This window comes from Numenius arquata, chromosome 12 (genome assembly GCF_964106895.1).
Source record: "Numenius arquata chromosome 12, bNumArq3.hap1.1, whole genome shotgun sequence".
Classification (NCBI taxonomy): domain Eukaryota; kingdom Metazoa; phylum Chordata; class Aves; order Charadriiformes; family Scolopacidae; genus Numenius; species Numenius arquata.
The window spans coordinates 38,447,028-38,474,090 of NC_133587.1; the positions used below are offsets into that span (position 1 = coordinate 38,447,028).

General features: G+C 39.5%; 1 protein-coding gene across 2 annotated transcripts in view; it reads left to right on the plus strand.

The window, feature by feature from the left end:
• The first annotated feature begins 1,421 nt into the window (after positions 1–1,421).
• XYLB (xylulokinase) overlaps positions 1,422–27,063 on the plus strand; it is an 86,649-nt gene continuing 61,007 nt past the window's right edge. The window contains exons 1-14 of one of the 2 annotated variants that reach the window (XM_074157181.1): positions 1,422–1,533; positions 3,682–3,764; positions 4,697–4,766; positions 6,206–6,286; positions 8,002–8,088; positions 9,304–9,432; positions 10,712–10,777; positions 13,158–13,230; positions 18,443–18,561; positions 19,755–19,836; positions 20,859–20,899; positions 21,319–21,434; positions 23,507–23,622; positions 25,901–25,974. In XM_074157181.1, coding sequence (XP_074013282.1) covers positions 1,489–1,533; positions 3,682–3,764; positions 4,697–4,766; positions 6,206–6,286; positions 8,002–8,088; positions 9,304–9,432; positions 10,712–10,777; positions 13,158–13,230; positions 18,443–18,561; positions 19,755–19,836; positions 20,859–20,899; positions 21,319–21,434; positions 23,507–23,622; positions 25,901–25,974 — 1,182 coding nt within the window. In that variant the 5' untranslated portion in view covers positions 1,422–1,488. The remainder of the gene's footprint in view (positions 1,534–3,681; positions 3,765–4,696; positions 4,767–6,205; positions 6,287–8,001; positions 8,089–9,303; positions 9,433–10,711; positions 10,778–13,157; positions 13,231–18,442; positions 18,562–19,754; positions 19,837–20,858; positions 20,900–21,318; positions 21,435–23,506; positions 23,623–25,900; positions 25,975–27,063) is intronic. The other variant, XM_074157180.1, reaches the window with a different exon arrangement.

Consider the following 27,063-nt stretch of genomic DNA (forward strand, 5'->3'; position numbering starts at 1 on the left):
CACGTGAAAGGGCAGAGCAAACCTCTCCTCCCCAGCCACATTCTGAATTAATGGCAGAGCAGCCTCTGTGTGTTAGTTGATCCTTTGTTGTCTGCTAAGAGTTACACTAAGGCAACTTTTCTTGGTAATGTATTAAAAACTTTATTTCCTTTCACAGCATCTTCTTGGTTAAGTGAGACCTTTGTTCAGGGCAGCTCCATCCAGCACGAGCTCCTTCAGGACAGGGAAATTCCATCACGGCCTGGTGTCCATCTGCTTGAAAGAAGCAAACTGGGTGACAATTCTACATACCTTTATTTTTAACGTGACTGGTACTTCCACTTACTTCATCGGGGTGTTTCCCGATTGCAAACTCTTCAGATAAATTTGCAGGATTAGACTCTAAAATGCAGGCCAACACCACTGTGCATTTGAAGGGATTCCCACAATGTAAATATTTTTCAGTCAACTTTAATTTAAACTCTATCTTATTTAAAGATTTTGTGATCACATTTCTAATGCGGGTACTCTCAATACAGAATATTCAAAGTTGATATGATAGAATACGATTGGTTTAAAAGTCAGGATATTAGAATGTTTGCCTTGTAGGTTCAGAGTCTTGGGGATTAATGTTTTAAAGGTTTTTCTTTGTAATAATAACTAGAAATCTTAAAAGTATAAACCCGTGGGAGTTAGGGCTTCGAGAAGTCACTGGGTATATGACAAAATGTATTTAATACATTCAGTAGATGACAAAATTTAGGAACATTTTATAGTTTAAAGGGCATTTCAAATAAAGTATTTGTACCGTTAAAACAGTTTAAGACCCTGGGCATGCAAAACCTATTTGACTTCATTAAGGCTCTGCTGAGATACCGCCTTGATTGCAGAAGGAAAGCGTATTTTAGATGAGCCTTCTTTTGATTAAGCAATTCCACTTTGCTCGTCACATGCTATGGCAGGTAATGCAAAAACCTAAACCCTCCCCAAACCTTCCCAACTTGGGAGGGGGGGGGAGAAGACAAACCACAAAACCAAACTTCAGCTAAAGTAATAATCCTGCATGTTTTTTGTTTCTTTTTTTTTTTTTTTTTTTTTGGTGGAATGCTGTGTTTGTGCCAAGCCAGGGTGCGATACCACAACGGGGCTACCACATATTAATAGAATAGTTAAAATTCGGTGAATTCCTTTGGACTGGGGGTATGAAGTTGCTTCCGTTTACCGGGCGGTCACTATACAACTGCTGTGGTGCATTAATTAGCCCTTAATTACTGCTGTTTAGCAGCTGCCCCCTACAGTCCTATCGCTCAGCGACCCACCATATTCAGCTCTTTTCCCTGCTTTACAACCCTCTCCATCTCAGGGAGCGATGAGGGGGTTAGTCCCGTCTCCCGTTAATTAACCAACCCAGGCACTCATTAACTCCGCTGCCCGGGGGGGGGCGGGCTTGCACCCCCTCCTCCCTTCCCCCCCCCCCCCCCCCGGGTTAAGGGCGGACTCTGCCGCACCATGGCTGCTCCCTGCTACTTAGGCTGGGATTTCAGCACTCAGCAGGTACCGGGGCTCCTTCCCGACCCTCCTCTACCCCTCTTTCGGTCGCCGGGGGCTGCCCCGCCGGACCCCCGGTCCCGCTGCCCTTCGCGCAGCCGCCGCCGGCGGCTGCGCGAAGGGCAGCGGGACCGGGGGTCCGGCGGGGCAGCCCCCGGCGCTTGCCCTGCTCAGGGGTCGTTTGTGCCCCCGGTGGCTACACCCAGCCGGTCCTCGGGGGGGGTGTTCTCTTGGCAGAGCCGGGGAACAGGCCTTCCTTCCTCTCCGGCAGCTTTTCTGGCCTCTTTTTTTTTCCTCCACCCAGCGACGGTTATTGTTTTGCAGGGTTTCCTCTTTTCCAACAGGATGCTGTGCCTGCCGCTCAGCGCCCGGGGTCTCTGCGCGCCGGCGGTTTGCCACAGCTGGTGGATTCATAGAATGGTTTGGGTTGGAAGGGACCTTAAAGATCAGCGTGTTCCAGCCCCCCCCTTCCCCCCCCGTCATGCGCAGGGACACCTCCCACCGTTTCATGGGTTCCCCCAGCTGTTTGCGTGCCTCCTTCCCTTTGCCTGCATAAGCATATCCTTCGTCCCTTTCTATTTGTCCCATCTCCCCCTTGTCCCATCGAATCATAGAACGGTTAGAATTGGAAGGGACCTTAAAGATCATCGAGTTCCAACCCCCCCGCCATGGGCAGGGACACCTCCCACTAGACCAGGTTGCTCAAAGCCCCATCCAGCCAGGTCTTGAGCACTTCCAGGGATGGGGCATCCTGGGCAACCTGTTCCAGTGTCTCACCACCCTCACAGGAAAGAATTTCTTTGTTGTATCTAACCTAAATCTCCCCTCTTCCAATTTAAAACCATTACCCCTCGTCCTATTACTACACTTGCTGACAAAGAGTCCCTCTCCGGCTCTCCTGTAGCCCCCTTCAGATATTGGAAGGCTGCTATAAGGTCTCTCCGGAGCCTTCTCTTCTCCAGGCTGAACAACCCCAGCTCTCTCAGCCTGTCTTCATAGGGGAGGTGCTCCAGCCCTCTGATCATCTTCGTGGCCTTCTGCTGGACCTGTTCCAACAGGTCCATCTCTTGTCTGAAGCTGCAGCCTGTGTCCCCTAATGTGTCCTGCTTCTCCATCCCACTAGGGATGCATTTAATCCTGGAAAAAGGAATGCTATGGCTCTTCTCTACAGGCAGACTGCATGGAGACCCCACTGCCTGCAGCATCAGGCAGGCCGGGTTTGCACCCGAATCCAGCTTTTCCAGCATCTTTGAGGGAATCAAGATTAGTAGGGTTATGAACCTGGATACTCAGTTTGTTTCTTGAAATTTTGGGTTGTCGGCACAATTGGGCAGAGTTTCTATGTGCAGCGTAGTAATATCCAAGTTGTGTGTAGGCCTGAGTATGTTTAAAATAGGTGTATGAGCATGAATCACTTTAGTACAGATGTGCTGAAGTTTGGGAGCTTGAAAAGACAAATCTATTTTTTTTGTACTAGGTGAACTTGAGCGAAGATAGAGAAGGAAAAGGTTGTAGTACTCTTCTAGAGAAAGAAAGCTCAGCTTAAAGGAGTTACCCATTTGCAGTGTTGCTTTCCTATGTTGCAGAAGCTCAGAATACGCCTGTGTAATGCCCTTTGAGCTTTGCCAGACTGGTAGAGTTTGAATTACTCACCATTTGGGGAGCAGAGAAAGTCCTCAAGGTATCCTAAGGGTCTTTTAGGTGCCTTGGTGAGATTGGTGCAAAAAAAAAAAAAAAAAGAAAAAAAAAAAAGGAGGGGGTGAGCAAAAATCATACAGCATCTTTAATCTAAGATACTAAATTCTTTGGAGACATTGGAAAAACTGATTACCATGACACAAGCTACGAACCTGGTAACTTGTTTGCTGTTCTTCAGCATATGCCTGCATCTTGATCTAGTGTGATTAAAGAGAGAGAAAATTGGGGGGGGGAGCACAAGCAAACAAACATACAAGTTGCTGAATAGATGGCATACTGGAAATTCACATAATAACTTGTTTCATGTAAAATAATTCCCAGACTTTCAACAAGTTGTATAGATGGGGGTGATCTTCTTTTCCATTTCATCTGTGGGAATCAAAGAACTATAAATGAGTTATCAGTGCTGTTTAATTATTGCTAGTTTTTGTTAACATCCTGTTTTATATCTTCTAGCTGAAAGTAATTGCTATTGATGAACAGCTGAGAGTCATTTATGAAGATAATGTTCATTTTGATAAAGACCTTCCGGAATTTAAGTAAGGCTTTTTGTATTTTACTTGGATAATATAATTTAGAACTTTGGAAGATAATTTAGAACTTTTTTTTTGGGGGGGAGAGGGGGGGGCTCTTGCCCTGTTTGGTCTCATTGATAGTTGTGGAAGCATGGAAAAAGTTCATGCCATGTTCATGTTTCATACTTAGCAAGGGTAGTTATGTGCTTTTGCGTTCCTTGGTATGTAAATAGGGCAAGAACTCCCAACAGGAAATAAATGAGAAAAATCTACCCCAAAGTCTTATGTATAAACAAACCGATTTTTTATTTCTTTTGGGACTTCGGACTTGTGGACATGGCTGTGTCTTTTTGGGACACAGAAGTAAGCACCGCCTCTGTGTCAGGGCGGAATGCTGTGATAACAGCAAGTAAATTGCATGAGGGGAACTTCTAAAGGGCATTTGGAGACAAATTCAGTGGTTCCAAATTTTAGAATAGAATGTAGGATGACGGTATTTGTTTGCTTCAGTTAGTAAACTAGAATTTACAAATGTCATCCTCCATAGTCACAAGTTTCAATGAAATACATTTATTTACTTGATAGTTTAACGGCAAAAATTGAATTTCATCTTCTAGATTCAAGCCATCTGTGGTGGCAGTTAGGAAACTTAAGAAATACCTATGAATTACATGGAGACAGCAGCAGTATCAGCATTGGAGTCTATCACAGATCTTACTTTCGGGATCAGAGCCTTTCCTTGCAAATTATTTACTTTGCAATTGGGTCAAACATCTCTTATGTCACCTCCTAGGAGCTGGCTTTTACTTTTTCATGTTTCAAACACTGATTGTATCCTTACTCTTAACATAAAAGCATTGCAAACTCTCTTTGGTTATTAATAAACTTTAAGAACTTTGCTTGGCGGGGAAAAAAACTGCTGAATTTACCAAGAGAAAATACTGTTTTTTCTGTAGGACTCAAGGTGGAGTCTACATTCACAGTGACAGACTGACAGTCACTTCTCCTGTGCTAATGTGGGTCAAGGTATGAACAAGCTTTATATAGTTCGACTTCTGCCATGCTGTTATTGAAACGGAAATGTGTTCCAGGCAATAGTGAAACTCATCATTCAAATCAACATAGCCCTTTTGCTTGCATGCCATTTCTTTTAAGTGCTACTTTGTGTCTTTGGTATGCAAATATTAACGTTATCAACAGCTGTACCGGAAGTTGCTAATATTTTGAGGGGTTTTTGTTTGTTTATTCGCTCTCTACTATTATAGCATTGCATGTGTGATTAATCCTTTCCTCACTTTCCCTCCTTTGAAAAAAGACTATTCTTTTTTTACCTCATCTTCTTGTGTTGTATGCAAAAGGAGCAGCTGTTGCTTTGCTTAGCTTAAATCTGTGTTTTTGTAGCATCCAGGTTTCTTCCACTTTTTTTTTTTTTTTTTTTTTTTTTATTTTAGAATAAGCTTTGCTAACCAATTGAAGTCTCAAATGGGAAGTGGTTAAAGAACAATTTACTCAATGATTCCCAGTCACTTTGACTGGTGTTTATTTTGAAATACAGCATTCTTTTCTATTTTAAAAGAAGGCCTTCCTTGCTTCTGTGTAGATTCTGCAGCACTTGCTCTTACATGGTAATATGTAAATTCATGTTACTAGTGTGATTTGAATAGTTAAGGTATTTGAAAGGTCACAAAACCCCCAGCTGTGATCCACAGTAGTTGACAAAGGTTTGGTAAATTTGCTTGCAGTTGGTCTTTTGAACCATGATGAACAGGAACGATTGTAATTATTAATAATATGATGACATTGGTACAGGATGTTTCTTTGGAAATCTTGAAGTCTTGCAGTGGCGCATTTGCCAAGATAGTCTGGGAAATGCTGATCTGAATGAGACTGTGTAAAGATAGATTAATTTTTGGTTTTAAAATTCCAGAAATGTGTCAAGAACAAAATTAACCTAGATGCTTAAAGTGCTAAAATTCACTTGAGTTAGCCTTATATTACAGAGACTGAGTTTTCAGCTGACACTGGGGTTAGTGGTATTGAGGATACCTAAGATTTTGTAGGACAGGGTGCAGGGTGCACCCCATTAAGATTTCATAGATTTCCAAAAGTAAGAACAGACAAAGATAGTCCTGCTTTGTGCCTGGCACTCTTAGAAGTAGCTTTGTAATAAGTTGAAATTCTTCAACTCTTGCCTCTTATTTAGGTTTCAAAGAATGATTCTTTGTGATTCAGCTAGTTTAAAGATCTTTCTTTTCCCTGTGTGATTCAACTTTTCTTTTATGGACTCTTAGTAAATTAATTTATGCAGCTTCTTGAGAAGTCCACAGTCATTAGCTAATTTTTCATTATCTGCCAATGAACTCTTATCAGCGATGACATGAATTTACTGTTTAATTCCAGAGATTGTGAGTATGCATAATTTGATAGCTCGTTACAGTCATTCTTGATTCCGTTTGTTCTTGCAGGCTCTGGATATGATTTTGGAAAAGATGAAGTCTTCGGGCTTTAACTTCTCTCAAGTCAGAGCTTTGTCTGGTGCTGGCCAGGTTAGTTTATAAAGGAAAAAAAAAAAAAATCAGTCTTACTGTATCTCTTCAATAGATTATAAGGCATAGTGATAAATTTCATTTAAATAATTGTATTGCAGAAGACAATAGTGACATCAAGTAAGACCAAAATTTCTATATTAGCATCAGTTCCTCAGGGAAACTTAAAACCTGAAGCACAGAAAGCTATCAGTAGTAGGTAGTGGGAGTGGAGGATGATGTTTACAATGCGATTGCTTACATCAGTATAGCGCATAACTAGTTGGTTTCCTGTTGTTTAAATTCTTTGTATGTACAGAGGCTGAAATGTCATTTTGAATTTCAGCATATCCAGGTTCTTGTGGATATAGGGTAGAAAAAATAGTGAGGAGAGCAGTTTGCTAAGGGCATAGTTGAGCACAGGTTTTGTTGGCTAGGATAGAGATTTGCCTAAGAACAACAAAAACCAAATTATGATAGTCCTTGATGCAAAAGTGACAAAGATGCTGCCATGATTTAGCCTGTAGTGCATAATGCCTTTTTTTCTGAGACTTATAAATCCCATCCTGACACTTAGTTAGCCAGTCTCCTAGTACTCTGGTGAAACAAGGAAGTCTTTTATAACTTTCATAGATGATATTCAGGGTGAGGACAGCACCAAAGTGATAGCTAATTCTGATGTGTGAGGTTTAGGTTATTCATCTTGATATATCTGGGACTAATTAATCAAAACTCTTGCTTTGATCTCCACGTTTCATTGACTTCAGTTGAAAGCCTGAGCAAAGTGTCTGAGAGTCATAGCCAATATCAAGGCTCTGTTATGAATTCTTCAGTGGAACACAAGTCAGGGACTGCAAAGTAACTTGAGCTTACTCAAGTGAAAAAAGGAAGTGCATTTCCAGGTTGCCTGTATTCCCTTTATTTTACCTGTCCTTCAACAAGTTGGGGGTATCAGCCTGGTGCTATCTTCAGATTCTGTTGGGTAAGACAGATTTCATTTAGTTGCCCCCTTCCAACTCGCATTCTCTCCCTTTTCTCTTTGAAGAACCTTGTCTTTATGCTGCACATCACTGTGGAGGTGCACTGATGTGCCAGTGTTTGTCCCAAAGAAGGGACAAACTTGGTCTCGATTGTCTGCAGAAATGGCAGAAAGATGTGAAATACAACCTGGATGATGCTGTGGTCAAGTGCTCTGTGCCCAGGGGGTTCTGTGTGCACTTGGTGTCATCAGAACTGTTAGTGGGTTGCTGGATGGTGCTTTGCAGTTTGCGTAGGGTGTCCTGCAGGTGCGTAACTAGAGATGCCTGGCTTGAGGAAGCCACCTGAGAGATGGAGTTTAAATAACCTTAATGTTATGCTGTCTGTTAGTGCTGACTGGGGCAGGCGTGTAGCTGAAGAATCTGGGGACTGTGCTGAAATAGCACAGAACTAACAGCCTTGACTCTGGAGCCCTGGCTACAGCTCAGAGAAGTATCTAACGCCATGGATTAGCAGTATAATAATAGTTCCCACTAGAAGTTGCTATTGTTCAAAATCATCATTGTCTCCTGACTCCTACATTTTCTGGTTTCTCTCTGAGAGAGTCTTTTAATGAGGCACTTGATTTGAAAAGGTGCATTTTTTTGGTCCTAGTTTGGAGAGAGTTCTCTGTTCCTTCAAGTCTGAAATTCAGATCAGGATATGAACTTTGTGGCTTGGGAGGGCATCTTCAACTTCTGTTTCTGTACTTTCTACAGCAACATGGGAGTGTGTACTGGAAGAAAGGAAGCATACAAATTTTAAAGAATGCATCGTCCGAACTGCCTTTACATCAGTCACTAAAGGTAACGTGCATAAAAGAGCTCTGAAGGGAGAGCTACGCCGTCCTTTTTTCTGATCCTTACACATTGCTTTTCTCCTTGCAAACCTTTCCTCTTGTTTGGCTGAGTTGCGTGTCCCCGCAGCATAAAGTGAAATGTACTGGTTATTCCTTCAGCTCCAGGGCTTTTGACATTTCATTTTCTCCTGAGTGACAGTATATGCTGCTTTAAAAGCTTACAGGTGCCAGTGGGCATCCCAGAATTTTTCTGTGTCAGACTTAACAGCCTGTTTGTTCTTTTACAAAATGTAATATTGTTGTAAACAACCCATAAATATTTTACATTTTTTATATATTTGTATTAACAAAAAAAAAATGTGGTTAAAATACTATCGTACCTGAGTTTCCTTGCAGTGTTTGTGATTTCATTAGAAATTACTAAAAAAAAAACCCCCGAAGGTCAGTTTACATTTCTCTGAAAGGATGGAAGTGTAATGCTGGGTGGACACAAACTCCTAACAAGTACGTTGTTGAAGCTCAACATTTTTGTGTTTGTGTGGTTGGTGAGTTTTGAACACAGACCTGACAAACTTTTATTTAAAAAGAAAAGTAGGGAGGAGTCAGCTTTGCTTTTGAAGACCCTGACCACCTTTACTTCGAGATCAGAAAAAGGACAGTTATGTGTTGAAAGGGAGACGTTTGTGTAACTGATCTATTAAATGATTAATTTTGGAAATATCTCATCTGTGCAAGACTCATGGAAATGGAATTAAAATGCTTTCTGGTGATGTACGAAGCCTCAGTTGCATTTCCAAATGGCTATGCCAGTCATTAAAGAGAAATTTGTTAGTAGAGCTGGGGAAAGATAATCTGATTGTTTAGAGAGGAATTCTAAAAAGGAGTTCTAAACTTGTATAAAAGGGTCCAGGGCTTTGGCTACCAAAGGAGCGTACTGAGACACCGTGCTGCTGGGTATGTGAAGTGCACATCGTGCTGCAGGTTGTGCCAAGTAACTGTAGAGAAAGCCTGTTGCTTCCCTCTGGTGTGAAGTTTGGGTTAAGTTTTTCACTGCTGACAACATCCTGCCTGATACCTGCTTTCCTGTAATTATCGAGAGGAGATAGAAGGCAGGTCAGAGAACCGAACTGTGATCCGAAACATAGGTCTGCTGTATTGCTATTGCTCTAGCAGGGACTTCTTAGAGCTGAAACTTACTAATAAAGAATATTGTTTGTTGCAGGCTTGTTTTTCTGTCGGTAACAGCCCCATCTGGATGGATTCTAGCACAGCTTCCCAGTGCAGCGCTCTGGAGAAAGCTGTGGGAGGAGCACAGCACTTAGCGAGTATCACTGGTTCTCGAGCCTATGAGGTAAGGAGTGTATGGGGAGAAAGTCTTCAGAGATGTCCTGACAGAAACAATTCTGCCATTAGGGTGCTACCACAGCAGATAACGATCAGCCATTAACTATGACAAGAGAGAGTTTCTTCAAAAACTCCAACAATACTGTGCTTTGCAGTGGTCTCACAAAGGAAGATGTGGAAATTTTAAAGTGGAATTAGGCAAACACTGGGAATTTTGCTGCAGGAAGCAGCTGGGGTGAGCTGTTGCGTTTGACCAATGGTTGCAAAATACTATCTTTGGTGACTGTGCTTGCAGTCTCAGGGCCTGGTTCTCCCCTAGAAGCTCCTGTGCAGCCAGATTTCCATTGGGATGGCAATCCAGTTTGTGTTACAGGTTTACTTGGGGTTATGAGCCCCCTTTTTCTGGGTCACTGCTCTAGGTTACTTCTGCAATTAAAAGATGGGCCTTTTAATGTTCCCTGAAGGCTAACAAGCAGCTGCTGACCTAAGAGAAGTGAGTTTCAGAAGTTCAGGACAATATCAGAGAGTATTTTGTCACTGGTGTCCTCTTCCTGGCACTTCCCTCTCTTGTAACTGTGACAATGAGTTCGGGAGCGGGAGCAGGGCAGCCTTCCAGGCATCTCAGCACCTGGCTACTATTGCTGTTGGTTCGTCAGAATAAGGCTCTAACCTCCTAAATTGCTGATTCTGTTTTTGAATCATCATTCAAGGCTTGTGGCCAGTTTGAAATCAAACTTTGCATACCACTAACAGTTTATTTTTGACTTGCTAAAGGTTAAGGTTTCAGTGTTGGAAGTTTTTTGTTATTTGATATAACACATGGATGAAAAATAATTCTTCTTACAACTATTATTAGCCTGTGCTGGAGTTGCTTCTTTGTGTATGAAACTTCCTGCTTTGCTCCCAATTCATCTGCCTCAGAGAGGTACATAGGTTGGGTAGCCTGAACCTTTTCAAGGATTTGAAGGCAGCCTTTGAATTGTGCTGGTTCCTGTGTACAGAATAAGTGTGATTCATTCCATTGAACTGTCATTTCTGAAATGTAAATTATGGATCGTAATGCTTTTTCACATGCTTTTTTTTTCTCAAAAGGTGAGCAAAATTCTCATAATGAGACTATGCGTTATAGCCTGTTTAGTGCAGATTGCCCGCTGTGCGCTGACTTTCATCATGCATCAGGCAAATTAAATATCCAAAGTGCAATGTACTGAACTCATTACACAGAGTTAATGATTATTGACTCCATTTAGGGTTTGTGTTTCTAAGCATTTGCATTTCTTTCTCAGCGTTTTACAGGAAACCAGATAGCAAAGATTTACAGCCAGAATCCTGAGGTCTACATGCAAACTGAGGTTGGCTCAACTTCAATACACTTATTGGAAAACACAGTTGAAAATCTTTTAAAATTAATTTTGTGGGGATGTCAGACATAAAGAGTATTTTGATTCTTGGGTTTGGTATTAAGGCTAAAATTGAAAATGTGATTATTTTATTTTATTTTTGGTTTTCTTAAATTATTAGTCATTGGGCAGATAAAAATTTGGCATCGGTTTGATCTTGGATGTTACATTTAACATAGCAAGGCCCCATTGGATCTCACCTCTGTGGAAGAAGTTTTAAAAAACAGACTTTCATTTGGGGGGGTAATAAATTGTATGTACAGCAGTTTGAACACAAATGGGTAATTAAGCACACAGCTGAAACACGCGCACTTAGAACTGGCCATTTGCATGCAGAAATGTGATTGCTCTGCCATACGAAGCTGGCGTCCGTGCGGATGTGCGTAGGAAATTGATTCTAGACTTCTTTCATAGTTTTTCCCTTGAGGAGGTACTTTGATTCTATTATTACAAATGAATTACATTGTGTAGTTGGTTTCCTTCTGATTTTTAATTTTTACAAATCAGCTTGCAATTCCATTAGTGTTTCAGTTTGTTGAGTCTGCGTCTTGCTGTGGCAGAAATGCCATGGTTTGAAGCCGGGTGAAAACTCCATGCAAAGACGATGGAAATGAGGGAAAGGCTCCTGCCTTGTGATCAGGATAGGCCAAACATCCAGACCAGTGAAGTCAGGCTGCTCGTGTTTTTGTATTACTGCAGTTCTTGATAGTATTGATCATAATTTTTTTTTTTTGTGGCTTTTAAAATCGGACCCCTTGGGGACTTCATGGGAAAGCGAGTTGCAGAGTTGACTCTCTGTTTTTTGGGACAATGCTGCTTTTTTTTCCATTTTTTTCTTTCTAAGTACATGTTCTAGAACTTCATGCTAGTAAGCGGTGGGGTGAAAAAGAATACTAATACAGTCTGATCATAAGCTTAAGACTAAATTTGGAGAAAAATGCATTAGAGGAAGGGAAGTGGGTCTGTGGAACTGAGAACTAGTCAGACCAAGCTCAGACTTTGAGTTGCACTGATGGCACCTTTTAGCTATAAAGGAGATGTAAGCTGCTGTGTTCAAGCACAAAATAGACACAAAATATCTCTATGCCAGAATTGGTCTTGGGAAACCTCAGGAAATAGCAGCTCAGCAGTCTCAATGACACGTGGAAGGTGGATGTTTTTCCTTCTTGAGGTCGGCTTGCTAAACTGGCTGATTCACAGTTTAACTTCATCCTTTTCCTTCCATTTCAGGCAGCTAGTGCCTGTTGGGGCACCCCAGAAGGTAGGCCTTCATTATCTAAGCACAATGTGTTATATTCTTGGGGAGAGACGCATGAAGAGCAAGTGCATCATTAAGTTTCCTGGCCATTATAGCCACATCTTACTGCTCCAGCTATAGTCCATCTTTGAATGCTGTGTGAAGCAGTGGTTTTGTGATCATTAATAAAAAAACTTGTCATTGCTGGCTCACTCGACAGGTAGAGATTTGATTCTGATTAGTTATTGGGTGACAATCATATTTTTTCTGAATTAGAGCACACAATAAGAAATTTATCAGCCTTTATCCCAGCTTCTTGGAAACAGATAATACTTGATCCTGCAGAAAGCTTGGTGGTAGCCATCTAACTTGGTGGTTTGTCCATCAGGTCTGAAGTGGAAGCAAGTTCGTGTTGGATCAGTGTGTTGTGTCATGTGGCCGGGGCATTTTTTGGGCCAGTTTTAGAAGCCCTAGAGCTGGATTTAATGCATTGTTGGAACATACCAGGAGGCAGAGCTGCAGGTAGTGGTTCAGTTCAAACCTGATGATTACCAGCTCCTGGGAGTAGCTTCTTGGAGGTCTGGGGTCTCAGCTGGGAGGGAGGTGAGAGTTCATGTAAAGGTGCTGGCAGAGCCTCGCCAGAGCTGCTAATAAAACTTACACATTTGTGCTCTGGGTTGCCCAGTGGACAGTTTCTGGGAATTTCCCCTGATATCAACATACGGGTGGTGTTTGGTTGTTATGATTTTTTTTTTTCCCTTTAGTAAGTGTTTTTTCTTGAAATGAGGTTCTGCGATACGCCAAAGTTGTGAGTTAATTCATGATAACATAGAGTATGCTGTATACTAGGTGTATTTTGCATGTTTCAGAATGCAAAGCTATTAACAGCTTTTATTCTGGGGTTACTTTTAGATTGATATCTGCAGTATTACTTACACAGTAAGATAGAACTAAAATTAGTAATACTTCTAAGTGTATTTTTTGTGCTTTGTGCCTAGCATTAAGAATCTATTAACATTTGCTGCTTCCAATTACTTAATTATTTACTTTGAAGCAAATAATATGGTATTCACTATTTCACACTTTTTCTTTCAGAGAATCTCTTTGGTTAGTAGTTTTGCAGCTTCCCTTTTCCTAGGAGCTTACGCGCCCATCGATTACAGTGATGGTAAGTGTGGTTGCAATTCAACAAGGAAATTTTCCTCTCCATCCCCACCTTACATGAAAGGGGGACAGGGTCTCTGCTGATTATTTGCAGTCTTTAAACTTTAATGACAAGTATATTAGATTTTAAGCTGTTACTCCTTTCCATTTGCTGATGCTCTTGATAGTGCTGTCAGCTGTGCTTATTTATGCCCATCATACTAGGATTCCCGTTTCTATAAAATGGATCCACAGAAAATATTCTTAAATGAAATTGTACTTTTTTTTTTCATTGCTTTATGATGTATAAAGGAATGTTGAAATATCTATTTAAAAGCATGAAAAAGTTGTGGATTTTTTAGTTCTGATATTTGTTTTTCAGTTTTGCTGGTTTATCTCAGTTGCACAGGATGTGAACAAGATGTATATTGTGATTAGTTCCCCCCCACCTAACTGGAGTATGGATCTGTAACAGAAATATCTTTTCAAAATGTACCAGAGAAAAAAGCATAAACCAAGCAAAAAAAAAATAAAATCCTAAACTCAGTTAAAAAATAATTTAACCTTCCATATCTCTCTATTCATCATAACAAAGACAAAAAAGTGACAAGGCTAGTGTCTCTCTTTGCTGTTGTGTGTTATCTCAGTTATCCAGCTTTTAAATGGCAATTTTAAGTGGCAATTACAAAGGAAACCATTTTCCTGGGAGCTGTGCTGTTATTTCTAAATAGCATTTTTGATTCTTGCTCGGAAACTTGGAGAAGATATATTTCAGAGCTGAAAGGTTAGATAACAAGGCTCTCTAAGGAAATTTTGCATTATAGAGCCATAGTTGACACCCATCTGTTAAGACCAACTCATTTTTTCCTCCTTTGTTGTTCAATCAAAGCTTGTAGGAAAAGGCATGACACCTCAATTTTAGCTAATGGACAACGTATTCAATATCAGATTTCCCAGTTATACTGGAGACCTTAAAAACTGCAAGGCAATCCATGCTTATTTTGCAGCAGTTGTGAGATTACTACGTCTATCTTCTGGTCCTGTTCCATTACCCATGTATTTTCACAGCTAAATTTTATTTTTTTGTGTATTATTGGCAACAGTAACTCTTTGGAGATTTGCACTTTGCTCCTCTGTAGGCCCAAATACTGAGCACTTCAGCCACTTAACTCACAGAACTAGCTCGTGTCCTGCATTTCAAATAGAGATGGTGGGATCTCCAGGGTACTTTTACTGATAAAGAATTATGTTATTTTTTATTTTTCAACAAGAGTGAATTGTTAATTTTGATTCAAATGTTCAAAAACATAAGCATTAAAAAAAAAGTTGGTTTTGTGGTTGGTTTTCTTTTTTTTTTTTCCTTTTCTTTTTTTTTCTGAATAATGCTACCTTTACCCTTTCTACCTGGAAGCAAGTGGGGGAAATCCCTGTTTCTTCAATTTTAGAACATGAAAATTTCTGTGTTTGGTTGAAAACCAAAATATTTTAAACTAAAGCAAATGAAAATTTGTTCATTGGAAAATTTTCATAGAACATGTCTTGCATTTTCCAAACAGCTCTAGGACAGCCTGTTCTGTTACACCTCTGGATATTTATGGAACTTTGAATAAATCTTATCTACTGTTCAGAACGTGTAAAAATATTAAATCTTTGTATGAAAAAAGATAAGAGAACTAAGCAGGATGTTATAGTTCTCTTTACAAGACAAAAGATTTTTCGGCATTGTAAGCTATATTTTGTCTTGTTCATTCTTTTCTTCTGCTAACATAATGAGAGAGAATTCTAATTCCAGTAATAAAATATAATTATAATGTATGCAGTAGTTATTTGGATCCAGCTGAAAAACTTGTTTTCTTGTCATTTATGATTTCTTGCAATTCACTTGATCTTTTACGTTGCACCTGTATATTGTAGTTTAAAATGCATCTCTCAAAATAATGTTCAGATAATAGACCTATTCTTCATTTCTGTAGGTTTAACTTCAGGTCATATCATCTTTAAAAGACCCTGTCAAATTGTTTAGCTCTGCACAATAACTTATCTCTTTAAATTTGCAGGTTATTGTAGGAAATGTGCTATTCAGTTTCAGGATTTTTTATTTTTTTTTTTCTTTTGAAAGGCCCAATCTCATAAGGTTCAAATCACTCCTTGTGAATGGCTGAGCACCCTGGGTGATTGATTTAAAAAAAAATCAAATTACATTCTAGTGGAATGAAGAACGATTTTCATTTATATTGTGCAGATGTTAAAAGTAAGATACATTTGGGACCTAAACAACTTGAACACTTGAGGCATTGTTTCTTTTAGAAGACACCTTAAAGAACAGCTATTCAGCTCTTGACCTAGAGAAGCTTTATCCTTTGAAATGCTTTTCTAAGAGCCTTAGGTAAATCGTAGCTTTGCATACTTGTTTTTGTTGTTCTGTCAAACAAGGATGCTTTGAACTGAAGCCTTTTCAGAAGGAAGCATGGTGGGCTGAATTTACTCCTAATGTAGCTTGGGTGGTGTCAGCAGAGTTACGCTCCTTATCATTTTAGCTCACTGAAAAGGCAATCTGGAGTGCTGTTATACAGATGCACTTAACTGTTCATAAATGTACGTAAATATCGATCTTTGGTTTGTTGATTAATAAAACCAGTTAGTCTGCATCGGTTGGTCTTTGTGATGAAATTGTTTTGTTTTGGTTTCTCCCCCGCCCCCAGCATTGAACCACTTATGCTTTTGTATAGGTAGTAAATATTAGTAAGTCCTGATGATGGTCCTGGTCGTTTTGTCAGTGATGCTTGCAGTGACATACTGAATACTGTTTGTCCCTTTCATCAGTCCGTACTAGACCATGGCCTTGGCTATTGACCTTTGGAGTGACAAGTCAAAAAGCTGCCTTTGATTTTCATTTTTTTTTCTCCCTTAGTTCTCAGATGATTAGTTATTTGATATGTTAAACTTAGCATTGTAGATTGTGACCAGAGCTGCTCGAGTTAGGAACTGTGCATCATAGAATCATCTGGATTGGAAGGGACCTTTAAGATCATCGAGTCCAACCATCAACCTAACACTGCTACCCTAACACTGGGACCACTAAACCATGTCCCTAAATCGCTCCCTGTATAATCAACGAGAAAGAGAAGTGGATCCAGGGAATGTTCAGCTCTGGTGTTTATTTTTCACTGCCTAGAGATTCTCCTGCAAGTGCCTGTGGTTGGACAGGATGAATCCAGGCCAACAGATTAATAGTTCTTGAGAAATAGTTGTTTCACATCTTTTAAATGAGTTTCTGAGGGTGGAGTAAATTAGCTCATCTTTCTTTTCTCAGGGCATATTAAAGTCTTTGTGCAACTATATCTACCAGTCAATAAACCAAAGTGTTGTTTCTGTATGATATAAACTTGGACCTTTTCAGTTATAAAGGTTAGTGTTTTTATTGTTTTATGCAGCAAAAGTTGGAGTCTGTCCTTATGTCTTGCAAAATTGCATTGGAGGATACTGGTTAAATGTTTCTCTAGGCTTGCAGGAGGGAAAAATGATTTTTTTTGAAAAAACCCAAAAGAAACAACACCTAACCTTTCTCTAGTAAAATTCATATTTATTTAGTGTTTCTGTTGCTCACTGGTTAATTTAATTTAGCAAGGGTGTTCTTGGCCTTTTAAATTAGGGACTTTTCCAGGAAAATTTGTAGATTTACATAGTTCCTCATAGAAAGCCTGAGAGCTTGGGACATGAGGCTGCTCACACACACCCTCTGCCTCTGGGAAGTGCAGGCAGTGATGCTGGGCTCAGTTTACCCCTGGAAGGACTCCTCAGTTTACCCCTGGAAGGACTCCTCAGTTTACCCCTGGAAGGAGGGGATGGCCAGATTAAGAGTGGTGTCATGTAGAGAATTGAGAGAAGCTGGAGGAAATCTTGCCATCTTTCCTTTTCTGTGGGTGGTAGCGCTTTTGGCAGCAGCAAAGGGAAATGCATCTTTTGCCTGTGGGAGGCGTGTTGCACTTTGTGCTCTGTCAAATTCCTGCTATTGTATCATAGGCCAAATAAACCAGCGCATGATTTGTTAAGTGTGTTTAATTTGCCCGGAATGGGATTGATTAAATGTAATACATTTAATGCTATTTTATATGTTATTAATAATAATCCAAACATCCTACTGTTTGGCTTGGGTTATTCTGCAGAGCAAGAGTGGTGCTCGAGCATTGCGATGGGATGGGGGTTGCATTGTGCTGGCTGGGATGTGGGTTGCATCCCTTCTCTTCCTCTGTGTCCCAGCATAGCCTTATTCCACAGACACTGCAAGTTGGGTCAACTTCACTGTCTTTATGCTTTAAAAAATTTAAAGATGTACTGAATTTAAGTAACGTCAGGTTTTCCACTGTGCTCAGCTGAGAATGTGGTTATGTTTCTGGGATAAATAAGTCGTGGGCTAAACAGCCTTTGAAATGAAAATGTTAATCTAGAGTAAGACTGATATGTCCCTGAACAGTACTAACCAGAAACACACTGAGATTTTCAAGTTTAATGAAATGTGCAATTAAAGGCATCTTAGAAATGTAAGCAAGGGATGTGGAGTGCTCAGTATGTTGTGTAGATTTCAATTGGGCGGTTCAGCATTTCTGAAAATCATGACTTTGGTATTCAAAGCTGAAGTCTTCAAACTAGCCAAAAAATTGAAGACTACATTTGAAAATTTGACCTCTTGCTTTTTTTCTTTATTTTTGAACTTCTAAGCCTTTATTTTGTCATCTCTGAAGAAGGAAACATTGAGATCGAGGAAGATTAGTCAGCATGGATTTAGATGCTTATATGATACTCTGGGAGTAGTGTAAAGCCATAACACCCAGGGGGGAATTTCTTCATTGTTAGGTCTCATGTGAGCACAACACACCTTCAAGTGACATTGCTGCATCACTAGATAGTTGTAGTGAAGCCTTTGTCTAAGGTGGAAGATTTGGGGAGGAGCTGATGGGGAGGCATCCATGTTCTTCCTTTTGCTCTCGGTTTGGGAATAACCGAATTATCTAATGCATTGTGTGTCAGAGAAGCCTTCTCTGCTACCTTTACAGGTGAAGGCTATCCAGAGGCTGAATCATCAGTATCCTTTAGGCTTAGAATGGCTGTAACCATTCCCTTTGAATGTAAAATATGCATCCATAAATTTTCTGTTGCCTGTAATGAGGTGGAATTTTCTGCTACAGTACTGTCTTCTGTTTAATGATATATGCCTCTTGTTTCAATCTATCTTGTAGGTTCTGGTATGAACTTGCTGCAGATTTGGGAAAAGGTATGGTCAGCGTCCTGCCTTGATGCTTGTGCACCTGGATTAGAGGAGAAACTAGGATGCCCTGTACCATCCCATTCAGTCTTGGTATGTGCTTGTCTAGGAGAGCTGTAAGCAACAAATAGAGCTTTGTGCTGAGAGTTCTGCTAATAGTACTTTCTTGGAGTGTACTTGTGTGTGCACACGAGCATGCGTGGACAGTTATCCTCAGAGCTGTGCTGCTTGATTTAGTGTTTCCAGGTGTCTTGTGAATGTGTATGCTAGAGCAGAAGCAGCTATCTTTTGAGTGGTAGCTGGTGTCGTGGCTTTCATAATTGATGACCTTTGGATTCTTGCCTGCCCTGCGCTATGATGAGAAGTTTTGGTAGATGGTGCGGTGGTAAGAATTTTTGGGGTCCCCCCTTCATGCCCACAAACACCTGGTCACTGCAGATCTGTGCACAGTATTTATTACTGCAGAAACAGAGCCCAGCATTTGCATTTCTTGACAGGGACCTTGTTTTAAACTGTTTGTAGAGTTAATGAGGTAATCTTTGTGAATAATTTGGGATATTTAAAGCTCCTCAGTTCATGTAGCATAATGGTGAAATCAAATCAAGCCGCACATCTCTTAGAGTAAATGAATTTAGTCTTACAACCCAGCACAAAAAGAGCTATTGCTTTAGCTGGTGCGTGTGTAAGAGAGTGCAAATATCCATCACCTGATCCATCTCAATTCAGCGCTGATCTTCTGTAGTGGAGAGGAACATAAAAAAAATCCTTACAGATGTCCTTGTATTTTTTACGGATAGTTTTCTTCTTCTGTTTTTTCTCTATGGCTATCAAATGTGGCTTAAAAGAATACAGTTCCTGACCCCTAAAATAATAGGGGTCATATTCCAGCATTTGCTGTTGTGATGTTTATTAATGTTGTGTTTCCTCTTGTGTTTGCATTGAATTTCTAATTTCTATGTATTAATATTCATGTATGTGTGCAAAATAGATGGATGTATTTATGTTACTTGATGTGAACAGCTGGAGAGAGACCCAAAGCTAAAATGCTACTATTTTACTTAACCTATTTCAAAATCTAGCCTGGTATTTCTATGAGGTTCTCAACAACAAAAAGAATTCGGTTCAAAATCTTGAAAATATTCATTCCTACCTTAAATGCAGAGAAATTATTACTGCAGCTGTTTTGGGGTTTTTCAGTTCTATGTTATAACACATTGTGTCATACATGGCAAGACTACTCTCCATTTTTTGAGCTTTTTTTCCTCTCTCTTTCTTTCTTTCCTTAGGGACCCATTTCTCCATATTATAGTCAGCGTTATGGGTTTAGCCCAGACTGTAAAGTAGTAGCATTTACGGGAGACAATCCAGGTGAGATGATTAAATGTCTAAGATTCAGTGAATATGATTATGTATGTACTAAAATTCTAAATCAATCTCATTGGTTCTCAGATGCTCCCTATAGAGTGAAAGAATCTCATGTTTATCAGCATTAATACCTTTTTCCAACAGCCTTCCATCACTGGTTCTTCTGAGGTATAGGCATCTTGGGTAAGCTGGGTATGACAAATGAGTTCTCTTTTGCTTACTAAACAGAGGTGACTTTATTTGCCTCCTGATAAAGTTATCAGGAGTTTTGCTTTGCCTACCCCTAAGAAACTATTCTTACTATGAACTGCCAACACTTTACCTTAGCAATTTTCAAATTAATATTTTCTGTTGTATCTTTTCAAGCAAAAAAGGTGGAGATGGACCTCATAGGCTTTCTCTAAGTATTAGAGCTGTCCTTTTATCAGACTGGCAGATCTCAGCATAGGGGAAGGTGTTAATTTAGGGTCAGTTTTTTGAATCCTGGAGACTGTTCCAGTGTAGAGCAAAGTCGTCTGTTTCTCAAGACTGTGAAAATAAAATACCTGTATTACAGAAGCATATGCAGGTTTGAATCAAGACGGAGACTTCTTCATGGTTTATTTTATATTCATATTCTGGGAGATGGTTAAACTTTGCATTTTCCAAAGTCCAATTTTTCTTCTGGATACTAAAATCGAGCTTAGTCCAATAAATATGAGTAGTCTGATGTAAGTGGGAGTGTTTCCTCTTTGAAGTGAGTTAAGTAAGGGTCCACTGTATTTAAAACCTGAATATGTAAAACATTAGAGAATCACATAGTTCCATAGTTGTTTGTCTTGAGCGTTTTATTGTGTTAAAAATCACGCCCTCGCCCATTTTGCCCATCTTTTACAGTGTATAGGCTAAGGTCATCATGACCATATTTGCCATTTATATTGTACTTTGAGATGGTGAATGCAATGTATGATGATGTCTCAAGCAACACGCTATAGTTGAGTCAAAAAAGTAACTTTTAATCTGGTATTGTGACTCTTTTCTTTCAGCTTCTTTGGCAGGGATGAGACTTCAAGAAGGAGATATTGCAGTAAGTCAAAATGTACTCCCGGAAACTGTCTGTATTCCCAAATAAATGAAACACATGAAATGTAAAATAGCTGTAGGTTAGCAGTTAAATTTATCTGCTAATGTTGATTTTCAGTATATTGGATTCACACTGTTTTATTTCCATCAATCTGTAAGATGCCTGAAAGATTTTAAGTAAACTCTTGTGACTATTTTTAACTAATGCTCCAGACATTAAAACCTAAGACTCCCTCTAGTATGTATTTCGCTGGTGTGACAACCTAAGTCAGATCTAGCTTCAACACGAATCCAATTGACTTAATGTGTAATTTAAAAACAATTAGTGGTAATAACAAATGGTTTTAATTTAATTTCTGTATTGCTTTCCATGCACATTGTGATAAGGCTTCAATTATTTTATTTTTTTTTTCCCCCCTCCAGATTAGCCTTGGCACAAGTGACACATTGTTTCTGTGGATCCAAGAACCAACTCCTGCCTTAGAAGGTCATATCCTCTGCAATCCTGTTGATTCTCGAACATATATGGCACTTTTATGGTAATATCACTTATTTTTTGTACAGCTGGGATCAATAAGATATATATTTCTTTCTCTGTGTTAGTGTTTTTTATTTCTTTTGCAAAATGATAATGAATAGAACATTCAGCATTCTGTACGGTGTATGGCAATCTAGTGCTGGAACATTTGCATCAACATTATAGCATTCCTATTGTTTAATCTGAGTAACTGAAACTGCAGAGTTGTGGAGGGTAAATTCTCATGGCAATAAAAAGCTGGAATTATTTTTGCATATACATAGAGCCAGTTCACTATGAAGCTAAGGTAATACACATAATGTACAGGAATAACAATCTTCTGAAATATAATAACGTGAAATGTCAGAGGCTTGACCAGGCTCTATAACTTCTGTGCTCTTCTGATGATCCAGAGGGGACATAATGGGGCAGGTGAAGATTCCCTTTTCATGGAGGACTATAATCAGTGCTGTTCAGGGACATATTAGGCTGTGCATGTGGAAAATACTGAGGAAGCCCAGCTGAGAGAATGATCCTCATGGTAGCTTTTGGCTGGTGTGATTTGGGAATTGTTTGGCCCCTCACCAGCCAAGTAGTTGGGAAGGTGGTCTGAAGCTTTGTTGTCCCTCACTGAGTTGCTGTATTCAGGGGAAGAACTTCCAAAATGGGTCATAGTATTTAGGCAAATATTTACAAGTAATATGCAGATGAATTTTGTGTCTAAATCCCCTGGATTGTAGGTGCTTCTAACTCAGAACTTCAGCAAAGCTCAAATCTGCCCTGTAACTGTAATGTTGAGTCTTACCTGTACAGTAATAGGATGCTGTAGATGACAGTGGGAACACTGTTTGTGAAGTTGAGTTCAAAAGCATGTAAATTGCAAGTTACTGAGTTTCACTATATGATTTCCTAGTAGTTATTTTTTTTTAAAGTTTTGCATTCAAGTTTCTCATTTTCCCCAATATTTTTCCCACTGTTGCTGTGTGAAAGAGCTGTATAAGCAAACTGTCTGTAATAGAAAAGGAGATGTCGAGGCATTTTCTGAATAACCATTATACTGCCACTCTTGCTGCAGGTTAGTGTGTGCAGAAGCCCAATCCTGCCTTTCAGAAGAGAAGATATTTCTGTACCCGTGCAGATATAAAGAGTTCCTGTTCCCTCTGTCTTGCTGTTTCTACCCTGACACTGCCCCTTTTGCACCAATACCCCTTTTTAAATAAAATAATGTAGTTAATAGGGGACTTACCTGGGTTAGTAGAAGAGAGCACCTGAGCTACCAGGCAGCGTATTTGTACAGAGAACTTAGGTAACTTCAGCTGCTGCTACCGAGTAAGTTCAGTAATTCCCTTGCCCTATTTCTGGATATTCCTGTGCCTTTCTTGCCGAGTTGCTCTAACAACTCTGTGCTGGAGAGTTTTCAAACTGCTTTTCTCTGAGTCTCAGTCTAATGCTGCAGTATTTTGCAGGAGTGTTACGTTCACAAAGGAAGTGAATGCATAAAGGGTGCAAAGACCATAAACACTGAACAGATACATATTTTTGCAGCATGGTTTACTGGCTCTGGACCAGAACTGTGCAGATGCAGCTGCGGTGCTTTCCTTTGCCAGATCGTGGCACAGAGCTAGACCTCAAAAGTCTTGTTGGACCCAGGCTGGCTCCATGCTGGTACTGTGCTCCTGAAATGGTAAATGCAATGTAGAGAGACTCTGGCTCCTCAGAACTGCATCCAGGTGGGTCTTGAAGATCTCCTTGCAGAGTCATCTCAGAGTACTTCTTTGAGGAGATGTCTTAGCTGTTCAGAGGTAGCCTGGGTTTAGTGTGGTCTGCCAGCCTGGATCTGAGCTTATTCATTGGAGAGATGTGTACCAGCATCTCTGCACTGTGTTCCTCTACGTGTCCTGTAATACTTGTTTTCTGTCTTGTCTAATTTCCTCCCTCTCCATCTTTTTCCATGATGAAGAATTAGCTTACCCAGCTGTATCCAGCTGATACAACAAACATCAATATGGAGTATAACAACCAATTTTAAAAATCCTTTAAAAATCTATAGCCAAATGTTTTGAAAAATGCATATGATATGGTTGTGTGTTTCAGTTTTAAGAACGGCTCTCTGATGAGAGAGAGGATCAGAGATGACTGTGCTTCGGGCTCCTGGGATGAATTCTCCAAAGCCCTATCGTCTACTGCTGCTGGAAACAACGGAAACTTGGGTATGAGCTTTAGCAGGGCTGGGTTTGCATAGACACATACTTGAGTGGGAGTTGTACCTACTTTTTACTTGGGTCATGATAAAGGCCAAGAATTAACTAGAGCAAGGGAAATTCTTAATGTGTACCTAGAAATGCTCAGTTGGCAGGCTGTCATGATAGTATTTTCCTGAAGACTCAAACCAAGTGGATTAAGTAGCTCCGTATTATTTCTTTCTTCATCTTCAATGGTTATGATCTCTAAAAGAGACTCTAGAATCTTGTTCGTGCATGTGAACAGAGCATTAATGTCAAGTGATACCCAGATTTCCTGCATTTTCCCAAATGTATGTCAGTCATTTTTATCCCTGTTTTTCCCCAGGTTACGGTAAGTGAATGACATAAAAAAAAATGATGATGATGGAAATATTTTAAAAATATTAATAAGCCCACACACTTGAAGTTTTACATTATTTTCTTTCCTACTGTTTAACATTTCACAAGTGTAGTATATAGCTCAAATAAATTATTGAAAGGTGAACATATGTGTAATGTAGACTAACATTTAACCATTGCAGAGTTGGATTTGAAATCCTCACCATCATACTAGATCTGAATGGGTATGAGTAAAATTAATTTAAAAACTGTACGTAGCAAAGTTTTAAAAATGTAGCTATTTAAGCTATAGAAGACCACTCCTTAGGAAAGCGAATTTAAAATACAGTTTCTTGACACTGGGAGGTTAGCACTGATATCATTTTTAGAAGCTCTGTTATGTGGTCTGTCAAATCCAGTCTCTGTGGGACATTAAAATGACTAGGAATCTCTTTTCACTAGAAGACTGACCAATTCAGGTGTTTCAGAAAATGGGAAGGTGTTATTCCAAACCCCAAAACCCAGCCACTTTAGACAGTATTAAAAAAATTGGAAGTTGATGTGAAAATATTGTTACTGATTTCAAGGATACCAGGACACTGCCTTAAAGTTTTAAAATTTGTATGAAAGTACATACACTTGGATATCTCAATCCACTATAAAATGGGTGTTTCGTGAAAGTCGTACTCGATAACCTTGGATAACCTCTGGGTGTACATGTAAAAATACAGTAATCTCCATAATCTTGAGTTACTGAGAGAAGCAGAGCAGAGTAACTGGTTAAGCACCCTCCTTTTTATCACTCGTTCCCCGCCCTCCCTGTTGTGTGAGAAGATGCCCCTGCGGAGGTGTGGAGATGGGGAGAGTCAGCTGCCGGGATGAGGTTGGGATTATGAGTCTAGTGGGGGTGGCAAATAGGGAAGGGAGGGGTGGTGAACAGACAAGGGTCCTGTTGGATCTGAGAAGGCTAATAAAACCAGCAAATGTACTTGAAGACCTCTTGTGCCGGATTCAAGGTGGCAGCAGTGTCAGAAAGGAGATTTTGGGATATATTTTGGGTATCTTGCAGGCCCTGCAAGGTCTAACCCACACTGTTGCTTAATGGCAGCTTTTCAGAATGTTTTACCAAAAAGGTTATGTGTGCTAAAGCACAGTACTATTTTGAGGGGCGGGGGGAGGTTGGCTAATAGTTATAGGGCTTCTAGGACAGCATACTCCTGTTCCAAGGTCTGAACCTTAGAAATTCACCTTAGTTTCTTAGCTATTCGGCTCAGTTTTCCTGTTCTCGTTTTCTTTTTTGTCTCCTTTCTTGAATATCTTTTCTGACCAACCCTTCTTGCCATCAACACAAAAGAAATCTTTTTCACACTTTTTGTCTAGCTGTCTACAAAGCATTACTGCTTTTCTTCAGATCTCATCAAAACTATTCAGAGACCAGCTCTGCTTCATGACTTAAAATATCTGATATTCCCTAATAAGCTCATGAAATCTAATCCAGTGCATGAAGTGTTCTCGTATTCCTATACTCTTTTTATTGACTTTCCATTTTTTTCTGGTTTTTTTTTTTTCTTTCATCCTTGCATATGACCAACTGAAACTGTTTGTAAGATGTGTTATGTGTTATCTACGTTACTTTTATGTGTGTGTGTTCTGGTGGATGTGTGCTTTTTTTGTAGGCTTGTTGTTTATTATATTGTTTGGATGCCTGGGGCCAGACATGCTTAAGATCCACATTTTTGTAAACTGGAAGTAGTTGAATTTGATAAATGTCTGGACTGAAATTAGTTAAGGAACAGGCTGTATGGTGACTCAAATGTCTTTCCAAATACGTGATAAACGTTTATTATCATTTTAGCTGTGTGCTGAAATAAGATTCCAACTTTGGGCTGGGAGCAAACGTGACACTCTTTAATGTTCCTTGATGCAGGTTTCTACTTTGATGTGATGGAAATTACTCCTGAAGCAGTTGGGATTCACAGATTCAACAAAGACAACCAAAAGGTAGTAATAATGTAGTTAATGTCTTGTAGTTAATGTCTCAAACCTTGAAGGAGTGTTGTGAAAGCCTGAGATCTTTGCCATTATCTATCTTTTTTTTTTTTTTTTTTTTTTTTTTCTGAGATGATACTTGCTTTCAAATTTCTTTTATTGACTCAGGTCCTTGGGATGATTTTTATAAGGAAGTATTTGGTTTGGAGCTTAAGAGTATCTACAGTGCGAAGTCTGAACTGGAACTTACACAGTATTTTTCTGAGGAAACGTTTCCTTTACTGGAAAATGTGGATTTACTGAAACCAACAGTGTCTTTGAAACAAGATTAACTTAATAAGCTTATTAACTTAGTACAATTACATGACTTGGTCCCCATCTTCTAGTTTCAGACACACAGATAAGGATGTGTTGAAACTTTGGGCTATAATACTTTGTCTTTTATCTTGCTCAAATGTGTATGTAAAGACAAGACCTCATTTTGCTGTCCTGCATGTCTTAGAATAACCTACAAGCTACATAGTGGCATGTAAGTAAACACAGGCTCAAGTCCAGTTGGAATTACAATAGAAATTATGTTATGTAAAGAAAAGTTCTTTTTATCTTTTTCCTTTTTTTTTTTTTTTTTCCTTCTGAGGAACGGATGTTGTTTAAATACCCGGCTTCCTGGGTGGTACTGAAACTCAACAGATGTCTTTGATCAATCATGACTCCCAGTCGATTCGACCTCACCTGGGTGAACAGAGATTGATACTATCTTGTGTTTGCAGTGTAGCACTAGTCTCTTAAATGCTTGCTGTTTAAATAAACGCTTAATCACTTCTAGCTGTTATAGAAGTTGTAGGCAGTTATTGGAGCGCATGGAAAAACTCATCTTTTTCTGAAAGATTCTTTGTATATGTTTGTAGTTGCATATTTTCCTGCTTCTGTTGCCTTTCTTATACTCTGGTTGATAAAAGGACAGAAAAATGTTATGTATAGCAACTAGATAAATTAATGAAAAGATTACATGGTTTCACTTTTGTGTAGACAGAAATAGATTTAAACTTCTGTGACATCTGAATGCATCTGAATTTTATCTACTTTAGTTGCGTATTTTTG